The 20,050-nt window shown below is 39.7% G+C and overlaps 1 protein-coding gene across 4 annotated transcripts in view; it reads right to left on the bottom strand.

Annotated features, from left to right (window-relative positions):
* The window catches only part of R3HDM1 (R3H domain containing 1), an 88,275-nt gene that overhangs the window by 20,189 nt on the left and 48,036 nt on the right, over positions 1-20,050 (bottom strand). For 2 of the 4 annotated variants that reach the window (XM_083488732.1, XM_083488733.1), the window contains 10 exons: positions 18,054-18,162; positions 17,873-17,968; positions 16,713-16,750; positions 16,577-16,627; positions 16,229-16,455; positions 11,665-11,919; positions 10,672-10,826; positions 10,083-10,184; positions 8,223-8,498; positions 6,931-7,054 (listed from right to left, as the gene is read on the bottom strand). In XM_083488732.1, the coding sequence (XP_083344858.1) occupies positions 6,931-7,054; positions 8,223-8,498; positions 10,083-10,184; positions 10,672-10,826; positions 11,665-11,919; positions 16,229-16,455; positions 16,577-16,627; positions 16,713-16,750; positions 17,873-17,968; positions 18,054-18,162 (1,433 nt within the window). The remainder of the gene's footprint in view (positions 1-6,930; positions 7,055-8,222; positions 8,499-10,082; positions 10,185-10,671; positions 10,827-11,664; positions 11,920-16,228; positions 16,456-16,576; positions 16,628-16,712; positions 16,751-17,872; positions 17,969-18,053; positions 18,163-20,050) is intronic. The other 2 variants (XM_083488734.1, XM_083488735.1) reach the window with 2 other exon arrangements.

Raw genomic sequence — 20,050 nt, 5'->3', positions numbered from 1 at the left:
TTATTGAAGTCACCAAGTCCATCATAGCCTGAGGTTTTTCTGCAAAAGATGGGGTGTGTGTTTTCCAATTCATCAGATCCGTAGTTGTGAATGGAATGTACTGGAGGGTCGACGTTCGAGGTGGCCTTGGTCCAGGTAGCCCGTTAACCAGCACAGGCTCCTCAAGTGCATCAAATACTCTTCTGAGAGGGGCTACTACGTGATCTTTCTCTTCGCTTTGCTCTAAGGGCCTCAAATCATAGGGGATGGTATTTGTCCCAAGGCGTTCTTTTAGCAGCTTTATACGCCTGGCTGTATTGCTTGCTGACCGATTAAGGTCTCCCTGTAACTTCTGTAATAATTCTCTAGGACTTGGATGTACAGGAGTTTGGGGTAGGCAATCAGTTGTTTCACTAAAAGAGACTGTAGATGGAGTTCTACTGGGACTCACAGATGGAATAACCACTTCTGCTTGGGCTTTATTATAGGCCTCCAATGCCTCCTGAAGATATTTATCATAATCTATCAAGGAATCAAGTTCTGTGACTCCAGCCCCATTATTCATTCCACTTTCTTGCCTTGGGGTTACAACTGGTGGAGTGTTTGGATTAGGCTCCCTTCGATGTGGAGCATAGGGTGGAGGTGGAAGCAGCTCTTCCTCTGGTCCCTCAAAAATGGGTTTGAGTTTATTTGGCAAGATTCCTTTTCTAGCTTCGGCTTTTACAGCCAATAATTTGCATCGTTGGACTTTGCATTCCCTTATCCATGGAGGATTTTTATTTAATGTGCTCAGCCAGGAATCTATATATGAAAATTGTTCTGGGCACCCTCCAATTTCTTTGGCAATGTTAGACCAAAGTTTGCTTACTAAATTTATATCAAAAGTTCCCTGAGATGGCCATCCAGTATTTTGCTTCGGCCACTCTAATTCACATAACGTTCTCAGGCGCTCTGGCGTCATTTTGACTCCATATGCCCCTGAGAAGGCTTTCTTAAAATTATTTAACATACATTCAAGAGGTGTATTTTCCCCTTTTGAACCCCCAACTCCCATTGTATGGCCCTGTGAAGTATCCACTCAGTCACTCACACACACGCTTCGTGGGTTTCCTTGCCCAGATGGAGTCGCCTCACTGGGAACCGAAGTACTACCCACTCCACACTCAGGTCAGCTACAGATTGCTCTGTACTTTCTCACACATACAATGCGCTAGATACTTCACCACACACTCTACCTCCCAACTTTCCCTTTTCCCCCACCAGACCACCATCTGATATACCCAACCACCTAGCGTACTCAGTTCCCACTTACTGAGACGCAGAAGTTTGATCAAGACTTCTCTTCCTCCCAATTAATTGGAGGGCCAAAAATCCCTTTGTGCACTTACCCCTGGTTGGTTCCGTTTCCCCCCGGTCCGTCGCCGCCAGTGAGCAGGGTATCAGACAGACGAGACTTCTGCGTTCCCCCTGGAAAAATTTACCAGTGCGCGCTTGGGTAAGCAGTTTAGAGATCCTCTCTCTTGTACCCTGCTCAGTAGAGCGAAGGGGCTGCGTTCCAGCAGACCACTTATCCGAGTCACAGGGCACCATAAAATGTAGCACCCTGCTTGTGGTTAACGCTTAGCTGGAATGAAATATTCAACGCAGCAATAGAGAATTTAAAATAATTATTTATTTGTCAGACAAATAAATGAGAGGCACAGTGGTATATGGTTACCAAGCTCTGGCCTGGCCTCCTGCCATTATGGCCAGCCCTTATATTCCCTTAATCCAGCCCCCTTTGCTCCTCCTGTGGCTGCCTCTGTCCAATCAGCCTGGTTGGATTTCCTATTGGCTGATTGCTATAACCAATCACAAAAAGATACACCCATATCCTTCTGTCCTTATAAGGAAGACAAACAGCTATATATTGTTACATCTATAAATGACAAATAAGTAGTAATATATCTTACATGTGTCTCAACAAGGAATCTTAATTACCAGCTCACCTCTTGCCCTCCTTGCCCTATTGCCTTCTAAAACAAATGGTTAATCTTAAATTTTTATCTTAAACATATGTCAAGGATCTTGAGTTTCACATCAACATTGAAAGATATCCTTCATTTGAAGGTTTCTAAACAAATGTCTGACAGCTAATATATCAGGACAGCATTTGATGGCGTCTTCTTGTCTGGCAAGAGGCTGGACTGGTGGCTGACTTAATTTCAAGATAAATACAACTCTTCTAGCATTTGTTAAATCCTTTGCATAATTACATTTAAGCCAACATATTTAATACACAACACAGATAGCCTCTTAAAAGGAATAAGGCCTTTTTAAAGTAGAGAGAGAAAGAAAGAAAAGGACTCAGTTTAAAACAGTTTCAGAAGAAGCCTCCTCCCCTTCAGCAAGCTGCTTTTCCCATTATCTGTTTAAGGAAGAAACAGCTTTAAAAAGACTTCCCAGCTAGATGCTTTTTTTCTCCCATTTGCCTCTGGCCTTAGAAAATACAGCTCAAGGTTTAAAAGAGGCCCATGGTATCATTTTACTATTTGCCCATTCCTAATTATTTATCTCTGCCTTTGTTATCTTCTGTAACATGTAGGGTCAATGTCCTGCTCTTAGTCTGTATTTTCAGCTTTTACGACTTTGAGAATTGCTTTCTGCTATCAATCAAAAAGGGGCCCCTTGTCTAGGAAAACAGTGCCAGTGTTTTCTTAAGCAGCTAGCCTTCTTGCCTGGCATGAATACTTTTGAAAATCTACTTTTGAAAATCTAAGCCCTCTTTAATATACAAGTCCTGATCAAACATTAATAAAATGCAGGCTTATGCCTGATGCCTCACAATCTCTTTTAAAAGGTGAAATCAGTAATAATCTGAAGTAATTGCAGCTAAAACACTTGTTAACAATTTACTATTAAGACTATTAAACTTAAAAGATGTGTACAAGCCAGATTAAATATGCATGGTCGCAAAGTTACAGTTTACTTAGTATACCTCCCTCCCAATCCTGTTTAGAAAAGAGAGATCCTGAGGTTTTATCATGCTCTCTCTCAACAGTTCTATATTTTCAAATAAAATAGATGCCTGAATATATTCAGCACCTAACAAATTGTGTCCAGCAGCACTAGAACCCAGGCTAAGGTACCAATGATGGCACAGAAACCTGGAAATCTACAAAAGTGCTGCAACTTCAATTTTTTTTTAAAAAAAATAATATTTCTCAGGGACTGCAGTGTAGCTTTGAAAATTATTCAGTGTCTTCTGGCACTTTCACACAGACAAAGCAAAAATCAATTTTCCATGCTGAGAGAGGAACTAGGGCAATATAAATTGCTGCTAACACACTGCCCCATGGGGTTTCAAGACACTTTCTATTTTTAGCTTCACTATTCTACCCCAGAATACCAAGTGGCATGAAAGAAATACAGCACTCAGCAGGAAAAAGAAAGGGAAGAAGCAACACCTGCTGAAATTTATTTTACAGCAGCACTAGCAAACTGTAGTTTAAAACCTCATGCTTCCCAAAATTCAAGAGCTCTGCAAAGAACGAGAAAATACATTCTGCAATACTATCTCTTCCTTAAGTAACAAAATTGCTTATAGTACCACGATCTGCATCAGGAAGAGACATAATATTTCACTAACGTAGTGCAAACCTCAAGCATGGTGAGAAAACACACAAAAAACACAGGACACACAAAACAGACCACAAAAAGGCAAAAAAAGCCTGTCAAAGATATTCTTGCCCAATGTCTGTTTCTGAACATCACCTTCCTGGTGCTTCCTTCTAGTGCCACCTAGGTAAGGACAGATGTTGCTGACTTTTCTTTCTTTATTTTCTTAAAGGGAAGAACAGTGTTTGCTCCTTGATCAGAAAGCAACAATCCAAGACAGACACACCTGAGACCCCTTTAAAAAGGAAGCCAGGAAGCAGCTGAAAAAGAGACCGGTTCACTGTGAGAAATGTAACCCTCTCAGACAGTGTTACGGCCCCGAATCCAACAGCTCATGAATAAAGCCAACCTATTGCACAATCTATCACACATACCACGGCCTGGTTTGCCACAGAGACACACATAAAACCACACATTTACTATACTACAAAATACGTAGATATTCTGAAAGTTGTTTTCAGTAATTATCTAAAATACTTAAAATGCTGCAAAGTAAAAAAAAAAACAGGTCACTGAAGATAGTGGTGAACAACAGGTAGCATTCAAATGGGCTTATTTTTGCTTTCACTTAAGAAAGAATGGGCTTAAACACTTCAGCCCTTTCACATTTTGCAGAGCACTTGTGCTTTTTTTTGTACTTACATGGATACTATTTCCTATTGCCCTAGAAATCTTTAAACTCCCATACACACAGCAGGAAACTTTCCAGGCCTTCAAACATCCTGAAACTAACTTGACATTTCCTCTAAGCTTCAGCTGGTGGTTCCAGAAGCTTCTAAATGTGTGTATAAACTGGCACAACTCCTCAGAAACAAACCCGCTCTGGCCCTTTGGCTAACGTGCAAAACCCCTTCCGCAGGAGCATACTGATGAGCAATGTCTACATCCACAATGTATTGGTCATGGAAGTCTTGCCCAGCATGAGTTGTAAAACAGCAAGTGGGAAATACTGTTCGAGATGGAAAATATTTAGGCTGGGACCCATGCAACCAAGTTCTACACTGCAAAGGAAGTTTCTGCTTGAGTTTCATCAACAGCAATCCTCAATATTGTAAGGCAAATTTGGGTGAGAAAACAGAGGAGAATTTTAATAACTGTGTGACATGGTTGGCTAATGAGCCCTAAAATATCTCAAAGGCAGCCAAGTTAGAGACATTATCCTTATGCACTTAAAGGAAGTATCTTGGATTGGAAGGTAAATTAAGGAATTTCTAGCCCTCTCCTTCCTTCCTATAGCCACCTGTGCCCTCCCCCAAGTTTCTTGGAGCAGGGCTTCTAAAGAATGCAAGATGGAATGCAGGGCATTTCTGGAAGCAGGAAGAATTCGGATCCAAGCCACTGCATACATCCAACCTCTATACTTAGAAGTTACTTGCAGTCCCACTGAAATTCAATAAATCAGTATGAAAAGCTTGTATCTATTTTTTATATTGATTTCAATAGGTCCCAACTTCATATTGGTTCAAGGCAACTTGTTCAGATCTAAAATAAAGATTAAAGTAATAGCATGTGCACACAAAAAGAGAGAGGGTTCATTTTAAACCTTGCTAAGATGGACAAAATCTGACTTTAACATGGCTGTATTCCCATGTACAATGGCAAACATAAGCAAATATGATCATACAATTCTCTCTCATTCAATGTTAGTAGCCCTAAACCTACTACAGAACTACACTTTAGTAGTGCCAAAATCATTGCTGAAATATAATAGATTTGAAAGGTGGTTCTTTAAAAAAATAAAATATATTATTTTCTATTAGGATTTCTTTATCATCCTTGCCCTTGTAATATTGTAGTGCTCTGTAAATGTTTTCAAACACTGCTCAATAAGAATGAGATATCTGATTTTAAATTTGTTTTTTAAAGTGAGAAAGCCTTAACTTTTTAATTTTTTTCTGGAATGCATGCTACCCTTCTGCCCCAAAGACATCCTCAAGGTGACTTAAAATAGCTGATATATAAAGGAATGGGTAATATTTGACTTTTCAAATGCTCAAATGCTACTTCATCCCTTCACAATGAGTCAAGGTGGCTCCTACCAATATAATCAACACAGACTTTAAAACAGGTCTTCCTGGAGCCTTTGTGTGGGATTTGGAAGAGAGCAGACACTCTGGGTATTCTGATAACCAGCCTGATCCTTTCCTATAAAAGATCTTTCCATGTGGGCCTACGTAGATACAGCATGCCTGACCCAATGGTGTAAGAGGTATTCTTTTTTTCAAAACACAAAGTTTTCAAAGGCGGCATTAAAAAACCCTTATCAACATGACTAGATCAAGGCCACAATCTCATTTTTGACAGCCCTTGCACTTCTACAGCACATATTAAAAGAGAAGCCAGTCCTATATTCCCTGCTATTTATTTAGCTGCTGTGGGAATGAAAACATGCTCACTGAGAACACAAGTGTTGCCAGTGGGACAAAAGCCGTAACTGTTCCTCTTCATATTCTAGAAAGCATTTCTAAGCGGCTCTCAAGTAAAGCAAAATTTCAAAAAATAAAGCAAAGCATCTGAGTCCAATTGTCAATTCTCAAAGAAGAATCCCCTTTGTACTTCTTAACAATTAATGCATGCACAAACACTAAACCATACTGAAGTACAAACCTTCTTGACAATAGAGCTCAATCTGTAAAAAGTAAGGGTGTCATTGTATTAAAACTACCGCCTATGACTAAACGAGGTTCAAGAAACAGCAGAAAACACAAGGAAAAGACAAAGCCGAAATGTTATAGTTTTATGCAATTTTGAGGATGAAGACCCAGAGAAACATCAAAAGCCAAGGGAAATGGGAGGTAAACTTGTTCGCCATAACTCAGGATCAGATATATCTTATCTGAATAATTTCTGAACAAGTTTAAGGTAAAAACCTACGGAGCAATGCTACCGTTACAGTATAAACTGCACAAACTTGAAAGTTGAATATTGAGGAGAACATCAATCCATGTCAATTTGGACTTTTGTTAGAAGTTCTTCACATTGCCAAAAATGGATTGAAGAGAGTGAGTGTTCAAGGTTATGTTTTCCAAACAAATAATTTACTTCCCACCCTCTTTTCTAGTGAATCCTGTCACTTAGGATTTATCAGCTTGAACAATTTAAAAGAATGCATTTTCACCAAATGGGAATTCTATCAGCACTTCAAAGCCAAAAAAAGCTTACTTTATTTTTAACAGACCTTTCAGGCTTTCACAACAAAACCGCATTCCCTCCTGCATTACATAGCACCCTGAAAAAGTCCAGAAGTACATGCATTTGGGCTATAGGGGGTGGGGAGGGGGAGTGACCACCAACCTGTCTGCTGTGCAGGCTGTGGCAGTGGCTGGTTTTGCTGTGTGTTGTAATGAACAGAAGTAACTGGCCGATACTGCTGACTGGAGTGTGGATACTGGCCTGGAGCGCAGTAACAGGCTGGCATCTAAAAAGGAAGCAACATGTTGAAGATTCATTTATATGCTTCTATAATTGAGTCACGTCCAGCAGCATAAAATGATGGCAGATAAATAAGAAAGCCTATAAGCATACACATACACACACTCAGAAAAGCAAGTCTAGTGAAAAATAGGGGGAGTGGGGTTATTTAAACGTTTAGCTGCTGAACAGCATTATCTCTTGGTGAAATTTTAACATGCATTCATTGTATCCAGCTTTAGATCCAAAACAGCAGAAAGACACAATGTGGCTCCATGTTTTGTCAGCCGATGTGATAACCGAAGTATTGGGTTGTATCAGGCATGGCCAAACTTGGCTCTCCAGCTGTTTTGGGACTACAACTTCCATCATCCCTAGCTAACAGGACCAGTGGTCAGGGATGATGGGAATTGTAGTCCCAAAACAGCTGGAGGGCCAAGTTTGGCCATGCCTGGGTGGACACAGTGAGCATGATTAATTTAAGTACACTTATTTCAATAGGTTTTCTCCCCCCTGAATATGACTTTGTTGGATCCATTATCATAAACAGAAGAGGCTCTTGTGGAAGTCTCAACAATAACAAGACACAGGCTATAAAAAGTACAGTGGTACCTCGAGTTACAAACATCTCAGGTTACAAACGCTTCAGGTTACAAACTCCACTAACCTGGAAGAGTTACCTCGAGTTGAGAACTTTGCCCCAGGATGAGAACGGAAATCGCGCCTCTAGTTAAGAACAGTTTCAGGTTAAGAACAGACGTCCGGAACGAATTAAGTTCGTAACTAGAGGTACCACTGTAGTCTCACTTAAAATATGTATTGTTTAGGTCAAAATACAGTATTACAAATATGTCAGTGGAACACCTATGAGGCATTATTTTAACTATTGTAATGCACACACAGTCCTTTTAAAGAACAGAAGACTCGAATATGTAATAAATATGCATCAACTTCTAATTCTGCTAAAATTAAGCTATAAAAAAGTTAATACTTGTTGACATCAAGGGTCCTTTAATTCTTTCTGTGACTGAAGTATGAAGTTCAGATTGCTTCCACATAAATTAAAATGGCTGGAGGAAGAGGAAGCCCTACACAAAGCCAGATTCAGTTTAATCAACAGTTAATATGAACTACACCTTTTACATTGTCTGGTAATATTACAAAGCTCTCTCTACCTGTGGCATTGGTTGCTGCATATATCCCTGTTGCTGAAGAACTTGCTGGTTGACAGGGTGGCTGGATGCACTGTAATTAGGAGTAGGAACAGGTTGGCCAGGGGGTGGCGGTGGGGCTGGTGGAGGAGGTGGGGCCGTTGCTATGATGAAACCAGATTGCTGTGGGGGCTGAAGGACAACCGTGGACTGGAACATGGTGGCATGAGGATCAGCAGCTTCCCCAGATGGCTGTCGGGAGAGACTCATATGGCTAAATTGGGATCCTAGGTTGTCTTGCTGAAATAAGCAAAACAGTAAGAGTTATTCCTCTTTCGAATGCACGAGAGGAGATAGCACTGTTAGATTAAAACAACAACACACAACTAAACATGAAACAGTGAAGTATCCTCACATCTAGTTATAGCAACTTAAAAGTGAAAGCTTTAAGACAAAGGTAACATCTCATTAGCAGCAATAAGTAGAAATATGGGAAATGAGACACAAATTTTATACCTACAGCCAGAAACACAAACTTTAATGTTTGTAAAAGCTGTGCTCAGTGTGCCTGGTAATACTTTCTGGTGCTATTGTACCATGGAAATATTTGCCAACAGATACAGATGCAAAAAGCTGGGGAACCTTGGGGGGGGGGGAGGCGCGGAATCTGGCTATTTTGTATATGAGAAGTTCAATTACGCAAAAGAGCAAATTTGAGTTTGTAACAAAAATGACATTTAGTAGCCAGGACAAATCACCTGTCCATTCATCGAACTTGGTTTTAAATATGTTGGGAGTGGTATATATATGTGTGTGTGTGTGTGTGTGTGTGTTTTATATAGGGCAGGATTCAGCTAACTAGTGCCACTAGCAGAAGTGCACACAAGGACTTCAACTAATGCAATGGGGCTTTCCCATTCATCTGATTTGATGTTAAAGCATAATTCTCCAAGTAGAAATGGACGAGAAATTCATCCAGTTTCTTTTTAATGCAAACATACCAAATTCACACTTCATGAATCAATACAGAAACCAACGTGCAACTTATCCTTTGAAATTCACACCTCTCCAAATTTTGCAATGCGGTTATCCAACAAACAAACAAACAAACTGCACACAAAAAATTATATACTGGGGGGAAATGAACACAAGAATGAGTGTATTGGGAGAAATTAGCATGAAAATGCACGCAAACATTCATGCGGTCCTTTAAAAAACCCACGAACTGATACAGAATTGGGTGAACTGAACTTTAGGCGGAAAAAGCAAGAACTGACAGAATCTGAAATTTTCAGATTCATCCAAAAGACTGCAATGAAGGACTCCGATATGTGGAGAATCTTACCTTGCATCAGGAAGCTGGATGTCTATAATTATGAGTAATGCAGCTAAGCTGCAGCACTCAAAAGGGGGGGGGCAAACTCTGGTACCCATCAAACATTAAAGGGTGGCAGAAAGCTTTTTATTGCAGTGGGAGATGAGAGAAAGCAAAACACCTTAGGAGGTTAGTGAAAGAAATAGGCGGGGGGGGGGAGGAGAAGGAAGGGCCCTAACAAAATAAAAATATTCAAGAGGTACAAACAAATACTGTTTGGCTGAGAAAAAGTAATGTCAAAGAAGGGTTTTTTTAAAAAAAACCAAGAATGCAATTGTTTTTGTGCACACAGCTTGTTTTTAACTTGCAGGTAAACTTCCAATGAACTCAGGACAGGATTACTTTCCTCCTTGAACCCCTTTTTTGCACCCCGGTCCATGCCGAATTACCTTGGATGCCACAGCCAGTCAGTATTTGTATTATTTATTATGCATGCACATCCTAACACATGAAGCTAAGTCTATAAAGATACTGTCATGCACAGAAGAGGTGAGTAGAAGGTATTATACCACAGTGTATTGCTGGGTAGACGAGACGGGCAGGAGCGGGGGTGGATAAGTGACTGTGGAGAATTGAACAGGCTGTGAAGAAGGCTGAAGAGGTCGGATAGGCTGAAGAAGTAACAGTGGAACACACACCAGTTAACAACAGAGTAAGAAGAAATGGAAGTGGCAGTATTTCTCTTCTTTTGGGGGGGGGGATTTATGCAAAATCAAGAACATCCTCCATATTAATTGTGCAACTAAAAGTAAATTTGACACAAGACTCAGATTACCTACAGTAACCCTAAAGATAAGCATTCCTCCATCTATAGGTGTGACTTGCTTCATAAGGACGTCCCACACCACATTAAGCAAGATGGATTTGTAAGATTCTTAGCTCTTAAAAACTTAGGCACACACACTGCATATGTAACCACGACAGGTTGTCTCACTGCTTTAAGAAAATGCAGTCTCTTGGAACAAAAATTTGTCCCCCCCAAGTCATATATAGGACAGCACCACCTTTCCCCAACTAATAGCCACAACGATCCATCATTTTCTTCTCATCGGATGCCAAGAGCGCTCAGTCAAGCATTGCATATTTTGACATGTGCACCTGTGATAGGATGTGATTGGTTGCTGGCTGTTGCTGAGGTGGTAGGGGAGGAGGTGGCTGCTGTGGAGGTCCAGGCACTTGGTTTCTAACAGGCTGCTGAGGCATAGGAGGATTATACACAACTGGAGTGCCATCTGGATTAATGAATGGCTGACCTAGAGGACCGAGATGAAACACACACACATTATTCAGCAAAAGGCAATTTACCGGCAAAACAAAACATAGCATTATAACCACTGCCTATTTTCAAGAGACAGAGCTGCTTTATAGTTTACTCCTCAAGAGGACGAAAGGGTTTAATAGCAGGTGTCAAAACAAGGCTTTTTTGTGGGAAGATTAAGTGGGAAAGTGAAGGCTTTGTAGATGGTCTTCCTTTCAGATACTGTTCAGCTTTAGCAGCAGAACCGTATCATACCTCTTCACTCTCAACTGAAGGTGGCCCAATAAAGGACTACTGTACATTTATTCATATCTACCAACCTAGGTATAGAAGGTATTAACAGAAAAAAGTAATTTAAGATCATAAACCAATTGCAGCATCTATACTTGTCAATTCCACATTATTATTCTTATTATTTATTCATGTGCCATTTGAAAATATTGTACGCACAAGAGCTCCTCATAAGGCAGAAGAGCATCATCTGATGAGAAATCCTCACTATTCCTCACCATTTGTACATCAAGGTATATAACATTACAATTTTACAAAGTCCTCTGAGGAGGTGTTAAAATACATGTTGCTGCAAAATTAGGAGAAGGGGAAATCAGGCTGGGAGGGTGGGGAAGAGAAAGGCAGAAAGATCTTTGTGATCTTCAGACGAAGGGTGGGATATAAATTTAATAAATAACTGATAATAATCTTTTTTAAAATTTATTTTCTTTTACACATTATGGAAAGTTAAACGTTACTGTTAAAAGGAAGGAAAGGGGAAGGAGAGAGAGAGAGACAGAGAGACAGAGACAAGGCACAGACATCCACGGCTGGATACCAACCTGTTTGAGGGTTGATCAGAATACTTCCAGGTGGTATGCCTGCCGCTTCCAAGGGAAGCAAAAAGAAGCTACTGCTAGGAGGCGCCACTTGCCCACTTATGCCACCGTCAAAGGGAAGGGAACTACTAGTGCTGACAGTTGGATAGACGGCAGATGTGCCATGAGAAGGCTGGCTGAGAGCTGTGACTGGAAGAGGCTGCTGGGTGTGAGAAAGAGAACCCGTGGATGACCCTACACTACTAGAAGACTCTGAACCTAGGAGAGGAGTAACGAGAAATGAATTTCACCTAGAGACAGAATAACAGTCATGCACATTTAAATAGGCAGGTTGTTATTAAATGCTTAACGCTTTTAAATGCACAGCCTGGAACTACAGTAGCTGCCCCGCCCCAACCCCTGCAGCTTCTCCTGATTGTGAGTTGCATCAGCTACAAGTGCATGCCAGGAGAGCAGAGGGGCCTGCCCTAAGCTGCCCCAAACTTCTGCACAGGTTCTCTGCCCTCATGCCGGGCATGAGAAAAATAAAGCAGAATGGCAACACACCATGTCTTATTCCCCACCCCCACCCAAAAAAAAAAGGTTCTAATCAATGGAGCAGTAGGCTGAGAAATCTGAGGCAACCAAAGCATGCAGAAGCAGCCTTCAAAAGAGACCATGTAACACCATTAGATCCCCCTCTATCACATACATAGCCTACAACAGAGTTTATGTCTGCTGCATTGGGTGGGGGGACTCTGAGGCTCCTGAGCTCCAACACATCAGCCCCAACCAGCAAGGCCAGCTGTCAGGGAAAATGAAAATTGTAGTGCAACAACAACTGGAAGGCCACAGGTTCCCCATCCTGATCTACCCCACCCTCGCATATCAGTCAGTGAATTAGGTATCAAGATGAAGCTAATCTTAAGGAGAAGTCAACACTAAGCCATGTTGATGTCAATAGGCAATATTAAGAACCGGGTTTAACCTATTACCAAAATGGGACTTGGCATAGCTCAACTTTAGCTTTAATATTTCAAATTCTGTAATAAGTGTACATATATGAGATGCAAGAATAAGTCAGCAGCTTCTGTATAATCTTTAAGGTGATAAATATCTGAGATGAAGCCAACATCTTTCATTTTAAATGGCTCTGTTGAGCCAAGATTTGTCTTTTTTTAATGAACAATTGCTCCTCACTGAGAAGAGCTCTCACTCTGATTGCACTTTTCATCTTCACACAGCAGATCAAAATTTATGGTACTAATTTTGCTTTTCAGTTGTGGCTGAATCAGTATGCTGCAAGGATGTCTACAAGTGTACCTTGCAACATGATGCAGCACTGATGAAACTGTGGAAAGAATGTATACTGGCTTTCGTACCATTCTAAATCAAGCCACATGCTAGGAAAACAATTAACCATTTATAAAATGGTATAATCTTCAAGATTTCAAATTTAATTGACATCAGCATAATTAAAGCTAAATCTGCATCCATATTAGAATCATTTTTCAGTATTTTAGAGGTTTATCGTTTGTGTGTTTGCTAGCTTGCACTCATTTGGGAGGAAGAGCAGGATAGTCTTCTTCTTATTATTATTATTACTATTACTACTACTACTACTACTACTAGGAATCAATAGTCCAAAATGTCTGGATAGCACCAAGTTGGCTACTCCAGATTTATACTATGGTTTGCTAGAAATGGCCTCTGTGTACTAGTATGTTACATATGAAATCTGAATACCTAAAGCTTTAATGCTTTCGTTTTGGTGTATCAGATCAATGTAGGCATGGCCCACTGGTCTATTTCTGGAGGATCATTCACTGACTGTAGGCTGACTGAAAATAATCCTCGACTAGTTTATTCATTTATTTGATTTTTATGCTGCCGTTTTGCTCAACTGGGAGCCAAGTCAACATAATTAAACCATCAACTTAAAGTATATAATTAAAACCAAGCAACATAAAATTACATTCGTAACATCAATCAAATTATATTCAAACTGCCATTTAAAATCAAGCAACAACCTAAAAGACTACAATCTGATCCAGCAAGGCACTCGTTATGTTCCTAAGCAAGACTGCAGACTCAGGACCGCTTGACACAGATTGCTTGTACCTTAACTGTGAAGAGATCCTGTGTATGTATTCTTGCTTTGGAAATTTAACACACTGTGGGTGACCACTGAGATTCCAGCAAAAAACTAAAGTTCTCCCGGGACTGAAGTTAGTGCTTTCCCAATGAATTACCCAACCCGTTTCTTATAGGGCCAACCTAACTATAGGATTTTCTAACATGCACAGGTATGCACTCACTTCACAACAGTGAACATTTTGCACAAGTTTAAAAGTTTTGTTTTATACCTGTGGATGCCCATTAGGAAGTTCAGAGAGGGAGAAAATGAGTGTATTCTAACAACTAACACAGCCAAGAACTGGAAGGACCAATCCTGGAGAACTACCAAGGAAAATGTTACAGTACTGTAGCCTCAATACTATGGGAACATTGTTGTGAAATCCAAACATCAAACAGTGATGTCTTGCTAGACAGCAGTAATGGAAAGGGCTCTTGTGTATTGCTGTGCCCGTAACCTTGATTTTTTATGTGAAGAAACTCTCCACAAGAGACTGAACACCATCACCAACAAATATCCCTATTCCTCCCATAATATGGCCTACAGATTGATATGCTGGGCTATGTCCAAACTCAGCGTTGAATTGTAAAGCAGAGATGAGATGGACCCTGTGAAATTAAGTGAAGGTTCTGAAAGAGCTAAGTAAATGCTGGAACATTGGAAGTTCTGCAAATGCCCTGCTGCCTTTCACAGTCATATCACAAACAAGCTCTTAACAGCCTCCATCAAGTGAGGCCACAAACCATGTTTCATTGACATGTTCTGCTAGAAGACCCAGAGATCAACAGCTTTTGCTAACATCAGGAGGCTAAAAAAATAAAACAAAGATAACTAAGCAAGCTGACTTTCAAGACTGGTACTTTGTGTTTCAGAAAGAACGTGCACTACTACATATTTAGGATAATTCAGAGCTTTACACTCCCAGAAACGAAAAGTTGATAGCTGCTTAGCTGGCAAAGAACATAGCTCCCAGATCACCTGTATCCATAGGAAGATATATTTTAAAACTGGTTCCCATTAGCAGGACTGAGCCTCTCATAGCTCACACCTTTTGTCAAATGAAGTTATTCCTTAAATTCATGCTTAATAAAAAATATTTCATCTTATTTACTTATTTAATTTCTATAAGCGAAGCAAAACTTGATACAGAAGATAATTACCTTCAATAGGAGATAGCCTAAATGTAGATATAAAAAATAACAAATGCTTTCGTCATCGGGGAAGGGCTGTAAGCTCAGTGGCAAGGCACCTGCTCTGAATGCAGAAGGTCCCAGATTCAATCCCCAGTATGTCCAGGTAGGGCTGGGAAAGACCCTTATCTTAAATCCCAGAGACCTGCTGCCAGTCAAAGTAGACAATACTGAACTAGGCAGTTGCCCATGGGAGGCAACCTTGTCAGGGTTGTTCACCTGGCTTCCCAAAACTGAACATCACTACCAATTACCAAGAGAGAAAAGGGGAACAGTGAGACAGTGGGAAAGCTCAGCTTGTCCAAGCCCAGGAGTGCAGAAGGCTGTGCTTGGATTTGGGCATGGGTGGCCTGCACTCAAATCCCTGCTTTATAGACACTGGGTCACAACGGTCTCAATCTATCCCGGCTCACGTATTTGCTTCAAAGGTAAGTACTTGCATAAGTACTTGTGTACATTAAATCCAATGTGTGTTTTATCTTACATGAAGAGTACACTTGCCATTTGAAACCTTACACCAATAAATTCTCAGCCATTCTTATGAAACTGACTATTGTAGTTATTCTCCCCAATTTTTTGCTTATGTCTAGGACCCCCCAGTGTTATTGAAATGAAAACTTTCCAATCTAAATACGTCAGGGAAATACTGTAATGTTAACTGAATTTAAATTCCTTGACTGGCACTATATACTGTATGTCAGGTTTCAGTTTATTGTCCACAGTAATAAATCAGGACCAGCTGGGTTAATGCTGACCCAAATGCCTTGCCTAACCAGGTAGTCCAAATACATTGCATAATCAATGGTTTCTAACATGTTTTTTTTTGGGGGGGGGGTGTCACTGACTAAGGTGGTAAAGTGGGGTAAAGCCATTGCCTTTATTCCAGCTGCAATGGGATAACAGTGGGCCTTGCTTGTCTTTTTATAACAACACAAACTTAATCACTATATCAGGAATGGGGAACCTGTGGCCCTCCAGATGTTGCTGGACTCCCAAATCTCATCATCCCCAGCAAGCAATGAAAGACCAGTGGTAAGATACAATTGGTGTTGTTGTCCAATGACACTTGGAAAGCCACAGATTCCCAACCACCACACTACAGACTTGTTTTGCAGCAAAATGCTATTGCAATTAAGCCAAAGCAACACTCCTCAAAATAATCTCTGAAAGGGCGGAGGACTACATTTTGCAAAAAGGGGCTATATTTTCTCCTTAGATATTTGACGCATGTACACATTAGCAGATTGTTTGTCACTCATACCTGTCTTAGATAGTCTTCCTGTGCTTTTGCTGCTTCCAGTGCTATCGCCTCTTGTCAGAACAGAGATCCCACTGAAGCTGCTGGCTTTGGTCACAGCTGGCTTCAAATTGCGAAGGGAGCTATCAGAGTCGGTGCTGCTCCATGGACGGGATTCAGAATACTTTAGCTCGTTGTCTGTACTGCTTTGAAGGCTGTTGGTTGACCTCCCTGAAGCATCCTTATTGACCCTGCAATTCACCAAATTGGCTTATAAAATACAGGGATTATTTGCAAAATCAGGGACAAGAAAAAGTGAAATACGTGCAAAATACTTTGGGATTTTTTCAAAAAACCCAATTTATTCAATACCTAAAGATCTGCCGCCTTTGCTGGGTACTATTGGCTTCTTCCTCCTGGATTCTGTTGGCATGTTCAATAAAACAGTAGCTTAATATTTTATTAGAAAAAGCAAATAAGAACTTGTTTAAAAACTGATTTCTCTTACCTTTTGTCAATAATGTAATTCTCTTGGGAACACAGCGACTGAGGAAGAAACAGTGTAGAATGAAGATCACCATTGCTAACTACTGTATTATCAATCCCAATGTGACAAATAATATGACACACACGTTTAAATGTATTTTGGTCACCTGTAATAAATAGCCCATACTACTCAATAACAGTTCACAAGTTAATAGTAAGATTATAGCAAGCCATGTCACACACTGGCCTAGTCTACTCCTAATGATAAGCCATGGTTTGTTTAGTCTAACTATGGTTTGTTTGAACATGTGAACCCAGCCCAGCAATCTAAGCCTGACTTGTTTTATGCCAAACCATAAGGTGCTGGCTGCTTTTTTCATTATATTGTATGAAATTACAATGATACGAAAGAGTCAGAATGATTACAGAATCACCATCTGTACAGGTGGATGTCTGAGCTCATTTTAAATAATGGTAAGATGATTTTTGCTTAATGAACAACAATACAAAGATCTTCACTCCCTCTGTAAGGGCAGATCAGGATTGTAAGAAGGTGGTAAGGGGGGCAAGACTACCTTGACAAAACGTAATGCAACCTACATCCTCCACATTGGCACATCCCTACTATCCCACAATCTTGTCACAGAAGTAGCATGCTATTAAAAAAATCCACATCCCATATTATGTAAGAAGTGAACAAATGCCTCCCCACCTTCATGTCTCTACTGCAAGTTTCTCAGAAATACAAAATATTCTTGAAAACCTTAAGATTCCAAGAAAATAATATGGACATAAGTTTTATTAGAAACAAGGGAAACTGGACAGCAAGTCTTAAAACATCCAGAATTTAGCAAGTCCTCAGGGGACAGCTGGCCTGATTAGTTTTTATTCCTCAGTCTGTTTTCCACCACTCCTTATTTGGCGTAAATTTTCCTTATCTAAAGGTTTACTGGTGGAAAAGAATAGCAGGTTGCTTGCTGGTTTCCAAACCAGCTGAATGCTCCCTCAACACACTGTTGAATGTTAATGTAGTCACAGCATTTTTATGACCTTTACCCAATGCATATCAAAGTGATTTAAATATTCAAGTATTATAAACAAAGTACTGTATAACAATCTAGGGTCACGGTAGTCATACATAGTCAAAGATGCTATGAATGTTCCTTGTAATTTAATACCTACATCTTGTGCAAATATTCGTTCTCTAGCTCTCTGGTACTCTTCTTCTCGTTCTTCTATAGATTTGCTTCTTCTGTCATCTTTTAATCGTATTCGCATCTAAATTAAATAAGTTATTAATTGCCAATTTCTATTGCACAATGCAAGTGTGTAGTCAAGACAACTATATGAGTTCAACATTTACCTGGTTATCATCTTTGTCTAGACTAGAGTTCTCTCTTTTAAGGATGTACCGCTTTTGAAAATCTTCACTTTTTTCATCTTTTATATGTTCACAAAACTTCTGGTCAGGTCTTTAAAAAAAACGAGTAAGATAAAATAAATCATGACAGGTATGAAAATGTTTTAAATTGTGTGTACCTTTAAATCTGAAGAAGGTACAACTCTGAGGACACACTTGGGATACTGCCCTGGATACAGCTTCTGTCCTAACACCTTCATTTTCTTTGATCTATTTTTTTTGCAACTAGTGAAGTTTATGCACTTGTGAGAGCACTGATGTCCCTTCATTTCATACGTTTATTTGAATAAATTGTATTGAGGCATACAGATACTAAGTAATGCTAACAGCAGAAAAAACATTTAATTTGTAAATGGGAATTCGAATCCCATTCACAAATAAGAAATTTATTTGGGGCCTTGCTAACTACACACTGTGGTACACTAGCACACATGTTTTGCATTTTTTTTTCATTTATTTTCTACTCTTGAGATTTGCATAAAAGCAAGGATCAAGTTAATTCCTGAACTGTATTATAATTAAATGAAATACTTCCCAAACTACCTAAGAGTTACTGGATGCCCAAATGTAATTAGCAGGCACTTCAGAGAACCTTTAGACTGTCTTACCTCTTTTCTCTTAAAGGTCCCTGAATTTACTGCCCTGCAATCACCACTCCACTGAGTCGTCCCAGTGTGCACTGGGTTGATGATGTCATTAACAGCACTGATCGGCACTGGAGCGGGGAATCTGCCTATGAGGAAAAGGCAAGTTGGGTTTTATTCAATATGGAGCAGACCTCCAAGGTTTTCTTTTAAAATTCTTATTTTACATCCCAAATGATTTAAAATAAGAACATTGAAAACCTTTTAAAATAATTTACATAGTCTATAGGTTATATGAAATGCCTGCTAATTATTATTGGGGCTTCCAGAAAGCAGCCTATGTTTTTTGATATCAAAAGTTATTTTCACAATAAAAGGGCTCATCTGTTACTGTAGCTCATTCTCCAACTCACTAAAGTCTTCATTAACTAGGTGTCAGTCATTTTACAACAGGGAAGACAACAAAGAGTATAGCAAGCAAATAGATGTAATTGTTGAGCACATCTTACATAAGCACATCTTAAATATATATAGCTTTTTAAAAATGCTGTATGTCTGTTTCATTTTACAGATTGAAAGGATGGAGATACAAGGATGAGAATTATTTTGAAACACAAAAAATAATTGTGGGAATAAAATGAAAACCCTCATAACAGCTAGTAAGTTCCACTTTTCTGCAATACCATTTTCTGAGCAAATATAGCTGCCACCCAAAGACAAAGAAAAAAACTTATGGTATATCAGCAGACCACAAGGTGCTTGTGACTCTACTGTTATTCAGATGACTAATTTGTGGGTGAGCAATGGAACTGTGTGTTCTCTAAACTAGCTCCTCTTCCCTAAGAGGCAAGCTATACTTTAATTCAATAGTAAGGTGTCCCTCATCCAGCATGCGAGAGGCTTCCAGAAAACCTTCAGCAATACCTATGGCTCCCTTACCTCTGCATAAAATGACCTTTGTGAATATTACTTGTGACTTTCTGATCAGGCATCTACATGGTAAGTGAAGGTTAACCCTCCTGTATTCAAACTCTTACACAGCAGAAATATTTCTAGACGTCTTATACATGGGAACAACTATATGAGAATCAACATCTCATTGAACACAATGGCTTGGTGTAAGGCTCCAAAAGGAAAAGAGTTTCCCAATGAAATCAATTTATTACATATGAAGGTCTACTGTCTACTGTTCTTGCTGAACTCTTCTATTTATGCAAAACGTTGCATGCTGTCCTTTGACTTTGGCTGCCATACTTAATCCCCAATTTGACAAAGCATTTCAGCACCTTTAATGCTATTTTTAAAAGACCAGGAAAACAACAACAAATTAACACAAAAAGTGTTGCATCAAGACCA

Source organism: Podarcis liolepis (genome assembly GCF_965112155.1).
Source record: "Podarcis liolepis genome assembly, chromosome: 1".
NCBI classification, from domain to species: Eukaryota; Metazoa; Chordata; class Lepidosauria; order Squamata; family Lacertidae; genus Podarcis; species Podarcis liolepis.
This window is presented reverse-complemented; position numbering and strand designations above follow the sequence as displayed.